Source organism: Bombus vancouverensis, chromosome 8 (assembly GCF_051014615.1).
Source record: "Bombus vancouverensis nearcticus chromosome 8, iyBomVanc1_principal, whole genome shotgun sequence".
In the NCBI taxonomy this organism is placed as follows: Eukaryota; Metazoa; Arthropoda; class Insecta; order Hymenoptera; family Apidae; genus Bombus; species Bombus vancouverensis.
This window is the reverse complement of record NC_134918.1, coordinates 10760291-10779911: the sequence shown is the minus strand read 5'-3', so window position 1 is coordinate 10779911 and position 19621 is coordinate 10760291. Positions and strand designations below refer to the sequence as shown.

General features: G+C 34.2%; 1 protein-coding gene across 6 annotated transcripts in view; it reads left to right on the top strand.

The window, feature by feature from the left end:
- Nucleotides 1-19621, top strand: part of LOC117162782 (EGFR adapter protein) — a 276395-nt gene that overhangs the window by 193743 nt on the left and 63031 nt on the right. For all 6 annotated transcript variants that reach the window (XM_033344736.2, XM_033344737.2, XM_076620896.1 and 3 more), the window contains one exon: nt 4587-4733. In XM_033344736.2, coding sequence (XP_033200627.1) covers nt 4587-4733 — 147 coding nt within the window. The remainder of the gene's footprint in view (nt 1-4586; nt 4734-19621) is intronic.

Here is a 19621-nt window from a genome sequence, read left to right as displayed (position 1 = left end):
TATCGCACATTCCTATTTCAAAATTATTATCACTGTAACGATGTAAATTTTATATTTTTATTTATGCACAGTATTTTATTTAATTACAAGCTTCGTAAACTATAAATATGCCATAAATAACAGTTAATGAATTAAAATATATTTATACTTTCTATTTTTATATTTATACTTATATTATATTTATTTATAATATATTATATTTATACTTATATTCTACTTTTATATTTATATACTTTCTATTTATATATATATATCTGTATGTATAAACAAGATGCACTAATATATTTTCTTTAAAGAAAAAGATGCAAGAGATAAAATATATTTTAAAAATTTGTAAGAATTTCTAAGAATGTAATAGAATAATAAGAAATATAACAAATATAGCACATATTTTACTTGCTTTAATTGCATACCAACAAATTTGTAAAATATGTACGACATCGCGTGCAATTTTGTTTACTAAAACAGTTCTTCGTAAAAATTTTAATCGTATTTCATTTACCCAAAGGAATTTGTTATTTGGATTTATTCGTCGCAAAGCAACGTGCTTTAACAATAGCCATTGTAATAGCACATTCTTAGAAGAGTATCAATGATTTTCTAAAAAATAGTATGAAATTCAAGACACATCTGAATATACATATAATGGAAATACATGAGAACGTTATATTTGGAGAAAAAGTGTTGTTAGACAATCTGTGATGGATAATGTTTATAACATAACTTCCAATCAACTCTGTCAACCACATTTGCAGAAGCGCAGTACCGTTACCTACAAGTAGTTTGTTTAGTATATCATCAATCAAACGCTAGAAGTAAAGGTCACTCATACATTTTCTCATAAATTCAAATATATTAGCTGTCTTTTATTATTTATTTTGCGATTTATCTATTCATTTCAATTAAAACATTCGAACATTCAACAAGCTAAATTAAGCAACGAGGCAAATCAATTATTTAATTTTAAATAAATATCAATTAGATATTAAGTCGTGTAATACTGATAAATTAACAAGAAAAGCAAAATGTATATTTGTATTTAAAATATATACATATTCGTCTCTTCTTAATATAAAATAACACGAGGATATATAAATATTATAATAGGAAATATTGAAAATAGGTGATAAATCGAACATAATAAACATTTTATAGAATATGAGATATGATAAAAGTGGTGTTTCTTTCTTTCTAGAAAATGACGCTGTAATGAATATATATTCGTGTTTGTAGGTATTGAAAAATATGTATCTTTCTGTTGTATAAAATTGTATTGGGTATTTTCTATCAGTGCTTCGCTTCGGCTCGCCTCACTTTAATTCATCCTACGCTCATCAGTTCGACCTCGCCGAAGATTTACTATCGCTTATAACGAGCTACGATATCTCTTGACATTTCGATGCATTTAAGTGATATTTATGACTTATCTACTTTAATGAGGATGCTATTTTTTCTATACGTGCTGCTTCAAAGACTCAACTCATACAACTGTCATTGCCATTCATTGATTTAATCAGAATGATGCAAAATTAAGATAGAAGTGTACATTAATAAGAAGAAGTTTTACTTAATTGTGCAGTTCTACGTCGAGCTTCTACTCGTTCCATTTCTTTAATGCTTCATGCAAATTAGTGAAAATTTCTAAATATGTAAAAGAATAATTTTTCTTTATATATACATATTTATTACATATTCATAATTAAATTATGAAATTATACAAATTATAATTAAATAATATGCTGATCTTAGTACATAATATTGCTCCTTGTATCATTATTATAGGTAAAAGGAAGTTCAAAATGAGATCAGCAGATCTCATATGACTTCCCACTTCTCTTTTTTTTGCTCTTAATACGAAAGACAATGCACAACGCTAGGGAAGCCTGGTTTACTTGTAAGGTTTGGACAACGTTGCTATAAAGACAAGAAAACATACAATATGTTACAAACAACAGATCTGTTTGCGTTCTAGTAACGAAATTTCGATAATTCAGACATCGAGCGCCTATCGACGAGCAACCCTTCCTACACACCGACCGTTTCACGCGTCTATCATTAAACTTATCGTCGAACCATTATCAAATTACTATTTCTTTTCTACGTGTATGATTCTATATCCATTTCTTTTCTATAATCCCATGTATGATGCTACTATTTTCTAATGCAATTGCACGGACAAATTCTATTACATCGTACGAATGAAACAAGAATTAAAATGAACAGAAAATCAACGTAATCGTGGAATGTAAAATTATTGCACGTAATAAATTATTAAAAAGAAGTTATTGTCATTTGAAAGTTGAAATATATCTAATTTAATATTTCTATATAATATTCATTGCCCTTCTTTTAAACACTTACGACTATATAAACTTATTAGTAAAATCTATCGTGAAGAGTTAAGATCCACCGTATATATATTGAAAGTATCCCAACGATATTGCAAGTATCTCATTTTTGAACGTAAAATAGAAGTTCTCTCCTTTCAGGAAAGGGTATACTTTTCTCATTACCATTACTCGCGACCACCGAACAAACTAGCGTTTGAAGAACGTTACGATACACTTCAAAAGGGCGTCTAAGTTTTTGAACATGCACGAAAAAATATGGGAAGGAAAGGCAGGAGGGAGGGAGCAAGCAAACGGTGAAAACTAGTAAGAGCGCATAAAATCGCAAAGGGAAATTCAACGAGCTCCGCAATATCTATATAACACAAGATAACGGGCGAGAACGATGTCGCGAGAGACGTTGCTACTTTATGCTTGAGAAATGTTGCCGGTGCCTGCAGACTGAAACGTAACAAGCTGCTTTGATCTTCTGACCTGACGTACCTTCGAAGTAGCGTATCATTATTCGGTAGACATTTTTATTTAGTATTCAAAAGGGAATGAAAGCTTGCAATTACCATCCGTTTTGCAAATAGTCAGATCCCACGCGGTAAACACGGAGGAAATTGTTGGTATTACGATCTTTCCAAGCTCGTCGAGACTCGGCGCGAAATCACTGGCGTTTCATTCTTTTAAAAGCTGATAAAATATACCTGCCTCTCTCTAATTTCACAATTGCTGGATAAGTACTCTTATCGCGTGTTAAATTCTTTCATTTAGGATGAAAAACGAACATTTTAAATTCACGTTAAATTTACTTTCATCGATTCTACAAATGTCCGCCTGATATTTGTTCTATTATACATCATTGCTTAGCGCGTTCAATGTGGACATCGCTCAGTCGTTTCTTCGATATATACAGGGTGGTTGGTAACTGGTGGTACAAGCGGAAAGGGGGTGATTCTACGCGAAAAATATAGAATAAAAGATTTTTTTTAATTTTTCCATCGAGACAACGATCTACAGTGAGATCCGTTATAACGAGACGTAATAAAGTGCACGCGTACCGAGCGAAAATTCAAAGTCGATTTTCTCGAAAACAAAGCCTCGAACGAAAAATTTTTATTCTATATTTTCGACTTCTTTTTTCGCGTAGAATCACCCCCTTCCCGCTTGTACCACCAGTTACCAACCACCCTGTATATATATCGATTTCGTGTTGACGAACATTTATTATTTATTAGACTGTAGCGGCATATGCGTCTTAGGGCGTTTCGATACGAAAATGCCTCACATAGTTGTTTTGCCACAGAGGATTAACACTGTACGACGCACATAATGTAATGAACAAACTCTGGACAAAGCAATTTCGCTGCAACCTACAACCGGCGACAAGTTTAAACCTTCCGCTAACCCTTTCGACCAGTATAAATAGACGACCATGTTCTCCAAGATTCAGTCAGTCGAACGAATAAGTATAACGAATCTGAATATTATCAAGCAAGCAACGCTTGCGATTAACTTTGTACTCTACATTTTAAAATATCTGCAAATATAGTTAATTAAATCAACTCGTCTCGTTACTAATTTAACCAACAACAAGTCTCACCGTCCACCACAAGGCGTATCATTAAGCATATGTATAACATAAAACTGCTTAGTAAGCAATGTGTATAATATAATGAAACTGATTATAATCGAAGTGATTAAATTGTTTCGGTAATAAAAGAGAAAGATAAAATGGTACAAATCTAAATGGGATCTACGATTGTTGCATTCAATTTCTGTTTCGCTTCTTATTTTCTATGCGTCTATTTCGTGCTTCAGCATACATATTTTGTCATTTATTTTAATGAAAAGGCGCCTGTGATGTACACTCTTTATAATTAAGCTGTTAATATCAACGTAAAGGTAATGTAAAAGTCACACGTTGCTAGGTCCTTTCAAAATCATGAAAGATACACTCGTTTACGTAGAACACATCGAAATCCAAAATAGCAGTGTGTGATTATCATTACTTTTAAACATCAATGATTGATTAAACTTAGAAATGAAATTAAACCTAAGAATAAAAAGCTATTATTTGTTTTGAAATTAAGAAGTGTTTAGAGAAAAATTGTTCTCTTTTGCTCTTACAAGAACGCGTGTACTTAATCTGCCCTAAAAAAAAAAAAAAAAACTGTAGCACAAACATGTAAGAAAATATAAACTGATTTGAAAGTATAAACAATTATCGGCTTTGTTTTTCATTTTTTTCAGTGCGTGCAAATGGCGCACGCGTTAAGGCGCATCTCGTACGCAACCTGTGAACCTCAGCACGCTCAATTCAGCTTCCTCGCCCGAGAGCCTAGAGCGCACTTCAGCATACAATATTGCCACTCTTTTATCACCGAATCTGCAGAACAGGTTAGTGCACTTCATTTCCCAGTTTTCCACGGTAACTCACATTTACAGTTATATATATACATCGGCGTATGAAACAATTTTAGCGCAGCGTTTGATGAATTATTCACCAAATATACGTATATATTGATCGTAAAGCTAAGAAACAGAATAACATAGCCAATAACTTTTCATATCGCTCGTCTTACGTCGCTCAAACGTACTCAATAACCACTATATTATATTTATATTAGATACCTTAAATAAAATTAATTCTATGGTATAATAAATTTTAATTTATATTAGGTCTATTTATATTACGCTTATAATTATAATTTATATTAAATCTAAGATAGTATTTTTACTCCTTAAATATTCAGAATACAGTACGCAATGTATTTTCCATTTCCTTGTTACGCAATTATTTATCAACGCGAAAATCTTTCACGTAACGAACGCCAAAGATAAATAAAAGAAAATTTTCCACATCTACTTTCTACGTACATACGTGTGTACCTACGTATGACTGACACAAGCTGCAATGACGCACTCCGGATGAGAAAAGAAACAAGGGAGGAAAAAAGAGAGTCGTAAGTTGTCCTTGGTGATATTGCAATAGTGCATCGCCATCATTCAGGACAAATTGCACCGACACACGGAAAGGGCACAAGCGCGTGTAGGATATTACTTGTCGTAAAGATCCGCTATGCGAATAAATCGTGCACACGCGTCATAAGTTTCTGATGTGCCCCGCAAACCTGTACGAAATTTGTTTTAAATCGAACACCGTTACTTCTTTGACGAGTTCTTAGCATTAAGAAAGCCAAATGTGATTGCTCGAACTTTGTACTCGATTCTCGTAGACACGCCCCATACTCGCTGTATACAAAGATATTTATAAAAAAAAAAAAAAAAACAAAAAGAAAACTCTTCTTCTTGCACGTTTTACGTCGCATCGACTGCGAGATCATTAGCGACGCTGTTGGGTCTGGATGGATTATATTTTGAAGTATACGTTTGTTTCTTTTAAGGTAGTTTATCGTATTCCTTACGCGGCGATGTTACAACTGTGTCCGGTTTTATATTGTATTTCTGTCTCTTTGTGGTTTTGTTCTTATGCGTGGCAGGCACGTATAATACATGACAAAAAATGAAAAATAAAAGGTAAACGAAACGGAAAAGGAAAGAGGTGAGGTAGGTAAAGGGGAGTATAGCAACCCCATAAAGACAGGAGTCCTGTTTGCAGCTCGTTGCATTGTCGAGGTACCATTAGTGTTGCCATTCTGAGCAGCAAGTACGTGGTAAGTACTCGGCACATCGCAGAAATACACAAACACGTAGCCAACCGTCCAACAACCCCATCCGGCAACCAAAGACGCCCCTTCTCTCTCTCTCTCTCTCTCTCCCTTCTCTCCCTCTCTTCTCTTGCACCATCGTTGAACGTGCATAAGCGGCAATTATGCAAAGCAAGAGGCTTCCATAAACGTCACTACTGTCGATTAAACAGGAGTGTCGGTCGGAGATTGTTGCCAGCTACCGTGATTTCGACCGATCTTCGAATCGATCTCTCGGCCGCTTAATTAGCGTGGACACTTTAAACCTGGCAACTTACATCGATGCGCGACCAAGCGCGAATCTTTTTGCCTGTTTATTTTTCATAAACGCTAGTCGAGTTCGTTTATATTCAATCCCAATGGCCGCGTAATACTCCGTAATTGAAGCGACGAACAGTTCGTGAAGAAAATTAATTTAATGTACACGCGTGTCGAATTCAAGGAACGTGTATCGTGTACGTCGTTACTGTTGAGATGTAGAGTGTGAGATTTAAAGTAAACCTTTCCCTCTTGGCCATCGATTCCACGATTATTCGATATATAACTGACACGAGTAATTGCAAAATCGAATAGCAATGGAATAATATTTATAGATGTTTCCATTCAATGAAGAAACAAGCTTCTTTCCGACGAAACTTTCCGACTGGATCACAGTAGAAGGAACAATACTTTTTTAAGAACAGAACCAAAACTGATACTTATTTATCCGTAGAAGAAGACTGGCGTTCCTAATTAGACAATTAATATCGAAGTATCGATAATTAATTCTTTGGCTGGCCGTATGTACTTGGTCTGCGAAAATATAGGAATTAATATTTCGCTGTAGACAGTTTCTCAGGAAGATACAGACGGTCTTTCGTTGAATTTTAATTGGTTAATTAATTAGTAACGAGGAACTGCTTCTCGTCAAGGTAAATAAACGAACGCGAGAGATAGCGGCGAGGAGGACGGCTTGGAAATTACCTTACGTTCTTTTGATAAACAAATAGACTTTCGTACGGAATTAACGCGAGAAATTCCAACCGACTGTCGCAAAGACACATAAAAATATCGCGATGTTTCCGGTCGTGAGGAAAGTAATTCGTCTCGGGTGGGAGTGCCCTATTAAAACTTGTTGAAAGTGTGACAAACGTTCCAGCTAATTAGATGTCTTTGCGTGTTTCCTCATTCGTCAGACGACGCGATATTTTCAGCGCGATTTGCACGGACCGGCAATTAGGAGGACGAACAGAATATAACAAAACGTATCTATTTTGCCATCGTGCTGTCTTTTCACACCTTACAGAGCATTCCTGTCTCATCCATTCGTGTAATTTCAGTCAGTTCACGTGCCACGAACAAATTACTTTCCACAGTGTGCTCGCGAGTTTAATGGAAACGTAAGCGCGCGAGTTGCGTGCCGATCACATTGTTTTAATCTCACCAATTCTTCTTCGGACGTTTCAATTTAGATTAAAGGATAGAAAATTAATTGCTCAATCGCCTATTTATCCTTTGTCATACCTTCCTGCTATTTGTATTATGACCGCGGTAATATCTTTACCAAGTCAGAAGAACTTTATTTGTCCGGTCAGTAGCTTAGAAACTAAACGATCTAAGGATAAAGAATTGTTCGAACGATAGAATTGTTTTATAAGAGTTGATACTATAAATGCTAATTTTACTGTTACATATCCGTTAGTAGATTATGGATTTTTTCACGCATTTATGATAAATTTAATTAATTTAATATTGTATAATAGTAATTAATAAATGAATTTAATAATATATAAAATATATAAGACGCAGTACTCGTCGTAATCTTCAGTAGACAAAACAAATTACTGCGTACATTCCATCCCTTTAGCTTTCTACACAAAAACATGAAATTGCGTAAAAATCCGCTGTATTAATTTTTAAAAATGTATTACATTATTCCATAATATTCCACGATGCACAGGTGTAATAATAACGAAAAGAAGAATCACGTTGTGTTGATCTTTTCATAATTTTATAATTGAATTGCACCTTGCAAAAATAAGAAGATGTCCAGATATTTTTCAGTAATAAGGTACGTGTAATTTTCAAGCGATATGGCATTACTAAAGGATTCACGAAAATGAAACGTATAATGAGGGACACGCGCGCGTACACACACAGACATAATAACAGTTGTGTAATAAAAATATATACAGTTAACAACATACTTGCGATAGAACCATAGTCATAAATAATGATTAAAACCGTCGTTAGGATGTCACACCTGATTTTATTGCAATTAAGATACCTCTTAAGTCAGATATCGCGGTTAATGAATCCGCTTCTTAACGAAGTATGATAATTCGTAAGAATTCACAATGCTTATCTCACGGATAATGATCTTGACATTTTCTTCAGACATTACACCCTTGCACATAATATCTTTGCACGTACAACGCTTTCGTCATTATCTGCTATCGGATCGTCAATCTTCATTACATCCCCGATTATCTGGAGCAGCCTTGATTTTCATACTAACACGAGAATACTTTAGTGTGTGGTATCTTACACGCATGAGATAATGCTGCACGATTAAACCATCATAGCGTAAAATCTTGCTCTTATACATTGTAAAAAACGTAAAGCGTAAATGTTAAGTATAATGTAAAAGTGTAAAATGCTAATGTAGAAAAAACAATGACTAATATAAGAAGCGTAAAATCGTCTACAAAAATAATATAACAAGGTGTGAGATAAGAACGCGTGCAGTTCCATTAGGACTTTAACTTTCTTTTTATATTCTCTTAATATCCTTAATTTTGAAAATGAAATGTACTTACGCAGCAGTGACAAAAAACTGCTTTTAAATTCATTCACTGGTATCGTTGAATTGTGGAAACTTGCAATAATGTACGGCAAACAGGTAGTGCTTATAAATGATATTAAGATACTTCCGCAATTCTATTCTAACTGTATCAATTAATAACATTCTAATTCATAATAGCAGTTTAATAAAAATAGTACTCTTATTCAAATTATTTTATAATTGTAAAACATTGCAAGACATTCAATTCGTATATTGAAAACGAAGAAAATATAGCAGAATTACGTGTTTCCTTTTGTTCTTCGAATAAGTAGAAAAATTCAAATGGCAGCCACTCGATATTTTTAGTGTCTCGATATTTTATTACTGTAGAGACATAATGAAACCATATTGGAGAATGCCATTATATAAATATATGTATAGCAAAAGAACGATTGTTAGAATAGAGAGACAAATGCAGCCCGTTATCGATTTTCCAAGACAGAAACTAACACGAAAACCGTAACAGTGGATTGTGCTATAATGAATTGGAATCTCTAATTGGACAGCAAAGGATCAACGTGCGAGACACAAGTTCCTCGGACACGCAACGAAGGAAGCACGAAGAGCAGAGGCAAAAGCTGCGAGTCGGAGACCTGTTATACCGTGAGGGATTGGACTGCAATCGTCCGGTCGTTGACACGTCTCTGTAAGTTGTGCAAAAATCTCACCAATGGTACAGCTGTTCTCTCCGAGAACCAGGAACAGCATTAAGGAAGTCTGATCGTCGTCGATGAGCGACCAGGACACGATTCCCTTGCGTGAAGAACAGCTTCCACGTATCGACGTGATCCTCCTTCGGGAGTCAGCTTATCCTCTACTACGCGCTTATCAGATTACCAAGGACCCGATCTCACGGTGGATGACGCTGTCTTGGATCAATTAACCCAATCTACGTTCCGATGGTAGCACGGAAAATCGATACGATCGATTGGATAATTATTCGGCTAAAACCGATTTATGTTTCACACATAGTTCGATAATACGATACTTTTAATATGAAACGTTATGAAAATTAAGTTCTCGATATTAATTAATCGATGTTCATCGTTCAAATCGACTTCATCGAATCGACAGATATTCAAGTATATCGCTTGACAATATTTCGAGAAGTATCGTCAGTCAGTGTCTTACGTAGCAAGTCATTTATTCATAATTGGATAATTTATCGTTGATTATTTGCATTTTGACAGGTACAATATCATTTTGCATAGAATATCAGATTCATGAATATTTATAGTAGATGATAAATATATTGGATAATATTATATTTTGTATGAGATTGATATTGCAGATCCTAATTTTCTCTTTAAGGGATAAGATACATATTGAATGCACGATAACTGATCATTTGCAATTCGATGATTATCGAAAAAGAGTACATATTCTTTATATGCATATCAAGTTCGTATATTCGAATTATTGTTGGTAATTAAAATGAAATTTTTGTTTGACAAAGAAAGTAAGGAATAAATCTAGACACACGCAAGACTATTCATATACGATTATACACGTGTATGACACAATTACAAAAATCACTCCACTAATTAAAGCAACAGAATGGTGTACTTTATGCAGGCAAATGTCTTGAGGCTCGCATTAGTAATGAATTCATCAGGATGCGATTACAACAGTTATACGCTTGAAAACAAAAATTGCTTGACCGTATTTATCATCTTCATCGTGAAAACCATCGGGATATGCAACGAGATGTCTGACGTTCTGGATGACTTTAAGAAATGGTTGGTGGGCAAGAGATACGAATCAGGAAATGAAGGTCTCTTAACAACAAGCGCAAGCTGAGTTACATCACCCGGTCTTCATCATCGTGACTTTTTCATTCTTGCTATCAAATTTGCTCTACCAGAATGCTATAATCTGTAGGTGAGAAACATTCAAATTACTAAACGCGGAGCAATTCTCTGATGAATATAATTTCTGTTGACAATGTCTAACATACATAATGATAATAATAATATAATATAATGATAATAATGCACTGATAATATCTTAAATATTTCGTGCAAATAAATGTTATTATATACGTATCACAAATTTAAAATGAAAAATATAGATGTGACGTTCGTACAACTTAATTGAAAAGAGTTTACTGAACGGCATTTCAATTAACTGTTAAAACGACATAATAATGACATATTGTATTTAAACAAGCAAATCATTGTTTGAGACTACTAAAACCGATTACTTTTAATAATATGGAGAGAAAATGAATTTATTTAACTTAAACGCCAATTTAAACTGTAATTACAATTTTCAACCAAAGCCAAAGTTACATTGCATTAAAAAAAAAAAAATATGCGATCTATTCGAAGAAATGATTAACATACATATATATATTTTTTTTATTATGACTTTTTAGTGGTGCATATTTTTTCTATTTGGAATGTAAATTTTTCAGCTTTAAAAGGTTCAAATCACCATAATACACTGTCTTATTATTTTCTTCTGCTGTTTTCGTAGACAAGAATATTTTTATTAGAAATTATAACATTTCTGCCTTATCCACTATGATCGATTGCATATAATTATTATCTGCTTCATGTTAGAACAGACTATTATCATTTGCTGTAAAATGTCTGCTAAAGAACTGAAGTATAATTTCGTAGATTCAATTACAGCTGATTATATGTATATTATAGGGTATTTAACATATTCAAATTTTAAAGCTTAAAAAAATGCTGTAAGTACATATTGTCTATGTTATAAAGTGAGTACACATACTATTATCAACGACTATGATACGATAAAGACATGCTGCTCGTTTTGGTCCAATTTTTAAAAAGTTCAATATTTAATAATGACAAATAATACGAGAAACACTAAAATTTTCTGTAAATTAGTTTTTCGAACTCATTTCTTGCAATATAACAATTTCACCTATTATAGGAAATAAAATAGGAACGAATTCATGTTGAATAAGACGAACAAGATTAACGTTCACAAATTCACAATTTATTAATATAAGCGAACACTGTATATATATATATGTAGAGGACTGATTTATAAACGACAAATGTAATTTTATATATAACTTCTCACAATTATAAAACCACCCTAAAATATTTCATTTGTATACAAATACGAAATACAGGATTTGATAAGACGAGGCACAATAATTGTAACATTTGTATGTAACAAACATACTTAGTGATAAAATTGGCTAATTGTTTCATACATACACACAGATAAACACATAAACCTGATAAATTCAATGAGTCAGTGAAGACAACTCTTGATCATTCTGCAGTAAATACAAAATATGTTTAAATGGAAATCTGTCTAGCCGTGAAGAAAGTTTGGAACGTGGTGCTAAAGGATAACAAGCCGGTAGCAGAACTCCTTTAATTATTGACTTTAAAGCTGCAGGCGTATCAGACGCAGCCCAAAGGATTTCGCACTGTACACGTGTTTCGAGGACGTTTAAGGTAATAGGTCGGCTAATACTGTACTATCCAAGCTCTACTCTCGCAGGAAACAGTCTTCCACTAAACTGCATTTGTCATTAAGAGTACTGAGACGATATCGTGCGCTGACTTCCAGCAAACGCGTAATATTTTGATTAAACGTGTAATAATTATGATTAATTGCTTCCTTAAACTATACAATTTTTGTTTCCTCTTTATATATATAAGCCAATCTTTTTAGCTGATATAATGATATAAGTCCCGAGTAATTAGGATCATTTTAGCTTCTTCTAGTGAAAAGACCTCTTTTTCCTTGCCTGGACTCGATTGACCAGGGGCTTTTTAATCTTCGAAAGTCTTGCTGTTGCAGCGGTAGTTGCACGAGAGGGTTGCAGTGCGTTTCTAGTTTGCTGTGACGTTTTATACTCTTTTTTTGGATAGTGTTTGCTATGAAGGGGATGCCGAGGTCATCGTGGAGAGTTTGATTCGATACGTGCCACGGTGCATTGATCATTCAACGGAGTATTTTTGATTGGCCTCTCTGTAGAATGGCAATGCTATATTTATTAGGACATCCACAAAGTTCTATTCCGTATGTCTATATCGATATTAATATTATTTTTTCATGTGAGGATTTTGTTCTCCAATGGTAATTTTCATCTTCGATCTATTAGCCAATATTTTACGTATATCTTTGATTGTTCGATCAATCTGATTTTGTTTTATTAACGTGTATTCCCTTCGGTTAAGATTCCAGATGTAGTCACAAGTATCGGAACGATGTCGCTTCCGGTATTCTCGCGTTGTTAAGAAGAGGGCATTGACTTTTTCTTGAGGAGAAAGTTACGTGCACTGATTTGGTCTCGTTACCTTTGATTTTCCATTTACCAGCTCCGAAGCAGGTTTAGATGGTCTTGCAGACGCGAGGATGCAGTATGTGGGTCCTCGTGACTTGCAATTATCGTTGTGTCATTGGCAAATGTTAGTGATATCGTGTTTAACGTAGGTAGATCCGAAACGTATAAAAGATACAACCTAGAAAACGACGTAATTTTAATTAAGATAATTTGAATTAAGAAAATATTTTCCGTTGATTAAATGTAAGGTGAAGGAATATATTACTGCGAAACGTTTCGCATATTTCACTGTTATGGGATATTCAAGATAAAAGGAGAAAATTGTTTAATTGAATTGAAAAGGAAATGTAATAACAAAAGTCACTGCTCTGTTGCTAATTGTGTTTGTACAAGTTGAATAACTTTTACTCTGCTTTCTTCATTAATGTTCCGGTAAGGAAAAGCTTCCTAAAAACCTTGTGATTGCATAAAGATACTTATTAAAATTGAAATAATCGAGTCTGCTGAAATATACACAATAGTGTTATAAAAGAACAAAGATCATGTCCCTTAAATAATGTTTTAATTACTGAAATGAAATTATTTAACTTGATTTTTCAATTGCAACAATTCAAATTAATTTCTTGGAAATATTATCTCTTCTATCTTGTCAATTCGTAATCTGTACTTCCGTCTCATCTTTTTCTACTAGGAACGAACAGAACGTTTGTAGAAAAAAAATCAATTAACTAAAAGTTCATCGACGACAATAAGACGTATCCAATCGTTCGATCGCAAGCAGTGGGCAGCTCCTGAATCCCTGTTATCGACTACGATGCCGGAAGTGTATCGAATACTGCCAGAGGACTTTGTATCCAACGCGCGTATCTCGGAGTATTTTGGGTAATTGAGCGACTAATAGATCGACGAAAGTGCCCGCTCACTAGGGATCTGGTCCGAGGTATTGTACGTGACCGATCCTCTCCGCTTCTGGCGAACAACCGCCGCAGGTTTCAGGTGGAAACTAGAACTTCTGTCGTCGTTTAAAGCTGAAGCGCCGTTTATCTCATTCTCCGCCCCTTCAAACTTCTCTTTCCCGTGTAAAACATTGAATCTAGCTTTATTTCAACTTGTAAGTAGTAAATAGAGTAAAGAAACGACACTCAAGGAATATATTTTTTCCTCTTCTGCGGATGCATAGTTTCTCCTTGAAAAGCATGATCTTTCTGAATAAGGTGATAGAACATCGATGAAGATCAAATCAAGACAACAGATATTTAATAAACTCGTACGGTTGCAGTGTCACAGAGGTACGTTCGATCAAGCAAATTTGCAACAAATTTTAATCACGATTAGTATTATTGTTGAAGTAGCATTCGAATGACAGCAAAAATGATTTATAATGTACGTTCGATATACATACGTACAATGATTATCAGTTTGAGTAGTTACATTGTACAATCGTTGCACACACACAAATGAAAGTAATATTCACGAAGGAACAAGGTACTACGGTTTAAAATAATAGAACGTAACATTTTAAATCATTTGGATATCTGTTCGAAAGATTTTGAGGAAAGAAAGAAGAACCTTTAAAAATAGCAACACAGTCTCAACTATTTTATAGTTTACAACTTAACCTTTACCTTCGTCTCCGGAAGAGTTTCAACTTCCTTCCTCGTACCTACCTGGCGTCTTGCTCGCCTTCTTAAAATTCAAATTAATGCGGCCGCCCGCATTTTAAAATTCCCCGCGATGCATGTGAAATATTACTTAAAATATCTCAACGCTTCGAGTCATTTTTAACACGGTAATAATAAATGATTAATCTTAATTTTCAATTATACGTGGAAAAAAGCGTTCACTGTATTAGCATAAGATTACGCTCGGCGAATGGCCGATTTTTCGAAAACTTTTGGCCACAAGGAAATATCTTTGGCCACGTGGAAACGTACCGGTACACAAACTCGTTCGCCATTATTTACCAAAGAGGAAGAGGAAACAGCGAATCATTATTCAGAGCATCGCTGTTTAATTACACACGGTGGTTGATTTCATCTTCTGACGATCTCCTGACAAAAAAAAAAGAAAAAAAGTTCGTGTACACAGGATGGAAGGGTCAACGGCAATTCAACAGTGCACAATACGTGTAAAGCCAGCTACGAAATTTCGCATAATATAGGCCCTAGCTAGCAGGTATCAGGAACGCGCGATGAATTATGTATACTAACTTGAATAATATAATTCAAATAACCGGCTATCGGTATATTGAAATTAGTAGCTACAGGTATTCCTCAATCGGTATTAACCAATGATTATTAATACCGATTAAATTTTGTTTTTGCTTGTACTTCAAATTATTACTTTATAATGAGCTGCTTTGAAGGCGTGCATTAAAAGAAATATTTTAATTGAAGTACATTGTAATAGAGATTTAATACATGTTGCATACCGTTCCAATATTTGAATAATATTCATGTGAGTGTAGTATTATATAATTAATTTACTTTATATAATAATGTTAGTTTGCTATTTCAATATACTATATAGTTTGTCTAGAAAATTAGGCGAATTCACGTAGGTATATTTGATAAATTTTCAAACGCGATTTTCTCTGACACGAAACCTTCAATGACTTCGTTTGTACTACGAATTTATATTTATGGTGTCTATTAATGCAAATTATTTCTATAGATTTTCATTTTTATTTCTATTTTTATGGAATAATGTTTCAAATGCTAATATATTCATTAGAAGTGGGAGAAAAAGATTTTACTCTCTTTAATGAGCTAAGAATTCATCGGTTACATTTAATATATCGTACAATATGTATATCTACAAATGTATGAACGTAACTCACTACCGAAGTTCCTTTTCTGATATAAACAATGCGATCTCGTCAAATGCCACGAAATTTGACGATACCGCAGAGATTCATCGCTGCAATTAATGACAGCTCAATATTGAGATTCCACGAAACCACAGAATGCTTATCATCAGCAATGTCCCAGCAGCCTCAGGATCGTGGATCCCCTAATTTCAATTTTGTGGAGTTCAGCTATAGCGAGAGCAGAACTTTGCAGTATTTAGGACGGAATTTTGGGAATTTAAGTATCTTTTACTGTTAATATTTACGATCAATAATCTGTGATAAAAATTCTATACCATCTGTAGAAATAATCGACATTTCTGTACGATATATTTATCTTGTTCGTCCTGTACAAAAAATATATCATTATATATATAATGTTTATAATATTATATATTTTTGTTTAATTAATTGCGCCATTTGATGAATTAAAACATAGGAAGATACAAAAATTTGATGCACAGTAAAAATAAGTGCCAATATCAGGTGTACGTGTGCAATGCCTATGTAATACAAGAATAAAATTATTGAAATAAAAATAAGTGATAATAGTTGCGTTAGTGGCAACTTATTTATCGTAATTAGGCTGTCAAAAATAGAAAAATACAAACATTAAAGAAGAGATATATTTATTACTAAATTATTATATGCTGAAGAAAGAATAAGTAACTCTATTTGTATGGAAAGTAACAAAAAAGTAGAATGAAAATGAAACGGCGAAAGCACCATTAATTTTGTCATTATTTCAAACGGACGAAGTATAAAAATATAAAACGAACATAACAGTTTCAAATCGAAATTGAACTTAACGAAAACATAATTCAAAATCATGTGTCTCGTGCAGTAATTTTCTCCTCATTGCTTCGAGAGACGCGTCAAGCCATAGAATTAATTGGGGATAAAATTGAGCAATTTACATGTTGTGCAGCTGCTAAACGTTCAGAAAGCATACTTTCGTTGGCTTGCAAAGTGAACCGCGAGCATACGTATGCATACTACATAGATACATATGTATATGCGCCCATTGACTTCTCATGTGTATCAATTATTCAGTTGAGTGTCTCCTTGAATAATTCATCGACGTTTTAGTTATAAGTTCAGCTGAAGTGGTGTTTGCAACCCGTTTACCTTCGTATATAGTATACAGTCACATTTCGAACCCTATGTCACGTTCCAGGAAAAAGAAATTCTTGTTCACCTGCTCTTTCATTATTGTCGATACACGTATCTATATGTCGAGCATGTGTGTTTGTGTATTGGCCGATAGGAATTCTGCGTAAACGACATCAGCAGAATAAATTTACTGTGTACATTACATAGAAACCTTGACCATTGATATCCAATTATCGCATTTCTTTAAAAAATGTATATATTTACCAAGATATCAACAAACATACGATATAGTGTTCTTTGTTGTTGATTTACTTTGATTTTCGTAAAATTTTATATTTATAATATATAATATATATATTTATATTTATAATATAATACATCAGATAGTATTATTTATTTGTATGGTTAATTCATTTCATTCTCATTTGAAAAATATTTCCTTATATTTTATTTATATTTATATTTCCTTATATGTAATTTCGTATGAATTTTATAAAACATTATTCAACAAAATTTGTATTTTCTAAATTTTTGTAAAGAACTATCATTTCAGATTGTATTCTATAAACGCTACTACTTACTTTTATCATTTTCATATCTATGTAAAGTGTAACACGTCCAAAAATTATGTTATTCTTGTTTGTTTTATCTTATGAAAGTGATTTTATCATCTCGTCCTACTACTTCCTTATCACGTTTGCAATTAAGTGTGCTTACCTCGTATCATTTCGTGTAGTATTTACCATCATTATTTCGCTATATGTAGTAGAATCTGTGCAAGTTGCAAACATTCTCTGCTAGATCTTGAAAGAAATCTCACTATACTTGTACAAACCTACGTGTTTCTACATATTAAGATGAACCGTATCGTACAATATAATTTTAGAGGAAAACCAAACTCGAAGTTCTATCGCAGGAAATGCATATTCTTTTCTATAATTCTTCCTAATACAATGGCTACAAAAACGATTTGCACAGACTTGCACTTATTATAACATTTACATATCAAATTTTATATCATTTAGCAGTAGTTTCATATTGCTACAAACAATTTGATGTGATTGAAAAGAAAATATAGAACCCGACGAAAAGATAACTTGATTTTCTCAAAAAACGAAGCCTCCACCGCATTTTTGTTACGTTTGATTTTCGTCATACTTCAGTGGAAAACAAGAGTATATGCAAATACTAGACCGCGGATATTTATGCAAATTCATATTTCTATAAACACGACTAAAAAGGTGGAGCCCATGCGGAAAACTATTTCACGCAATAAATACTCTAACAAGTACTGTATTCTAAATATTTCATCCTCTTTTCCATATTACATGCAATCTGTACATTTTCGCACCTTTGGCCATAACGCATAAAAACCCGCATCCTGGGCAATACTTTTCATGACCACCGTATATTTACGAAACAAGTAAAACGATTACTACGTTATTCAATAAATGCGTTGGACGAGTGTCGATACACGTGAAGCACCAAAGACGAAACTGCATCTCCTCGAGACCATTAACGCGCAAGTATCAGATACGAGTACGTCCTTGTACGTATGCATGCGTATATACGTATACATCTACACACGTACGCGATATCTGACGCGACTCTCTACATTTAAAGCGAATGTCGCCGAGCTTCCGTTTCCGCGATCCTTCGATGTACCAAGCGAAAGCGCCTTCTTGTTATCTGGAAGATTCCGCTGTCTGCCTAAGGCCTCGATATTCGTTGGTAACAAAGAAGACCGGGATGGATTCTTTTTCTTCGGGGTTAGTAAGAGTGGCAGCTTGGTTGAACGAAGAACTCGGAAGACTCGGGGATAGGGGATGGTTATAGTAGACTTTGCACTTGGAACTTTACGGTTGGTCTGTGCCAGGCGTTTAGTCAATCCTAATGGCACTCTTCGGATTAAAGTTGAAACACCTTCCGGTGAATTAAGAAGAACGTGGTCGTTCGTGAGACTCGCGAGTGGCAAACGATAGCGCGTATAAGAGCAACGCCTCTTCTCGCGGGTTTCTGGGAAACGACAGACGTCGGCGACGAATTAATCGAAAGATCTTAGCACCGGATTCGAGGGTGTCTCGTCGCTTGGCACGAGCTCGCCAATTTGCGCTCTCGCTTCAACCGCTTTCCAACGATCCTTCCCAAACGATAACGTTCCGCTGCATAGATTACTGGCTAGATACTGTTATTGTTAACGATACCCGATACCATTTTCGCCTCTATTAGCTACTACATCGCTGGTTAATAGAGAATGCTCATGGAATACGTTCGCCGGTGTAATTGGAATGCATCGCGAGTGCTTTCCTATTGTGTGGATTATTGGAATCGCTGAAGGGAGAAAGAAAATCGACAAAGGAGAAGATAGCAGGTTCGATTGTTAAAATGGTTTACTGAAATTACCTGGCTACTTGCTAACATGAACACACGTGAGTTACAGCTAGAGAGATACTTCGCTTCAGAAACGTACATTTTTTAATCGATTCTTTGCTATGGTTTAAGTTCAATGTTAAT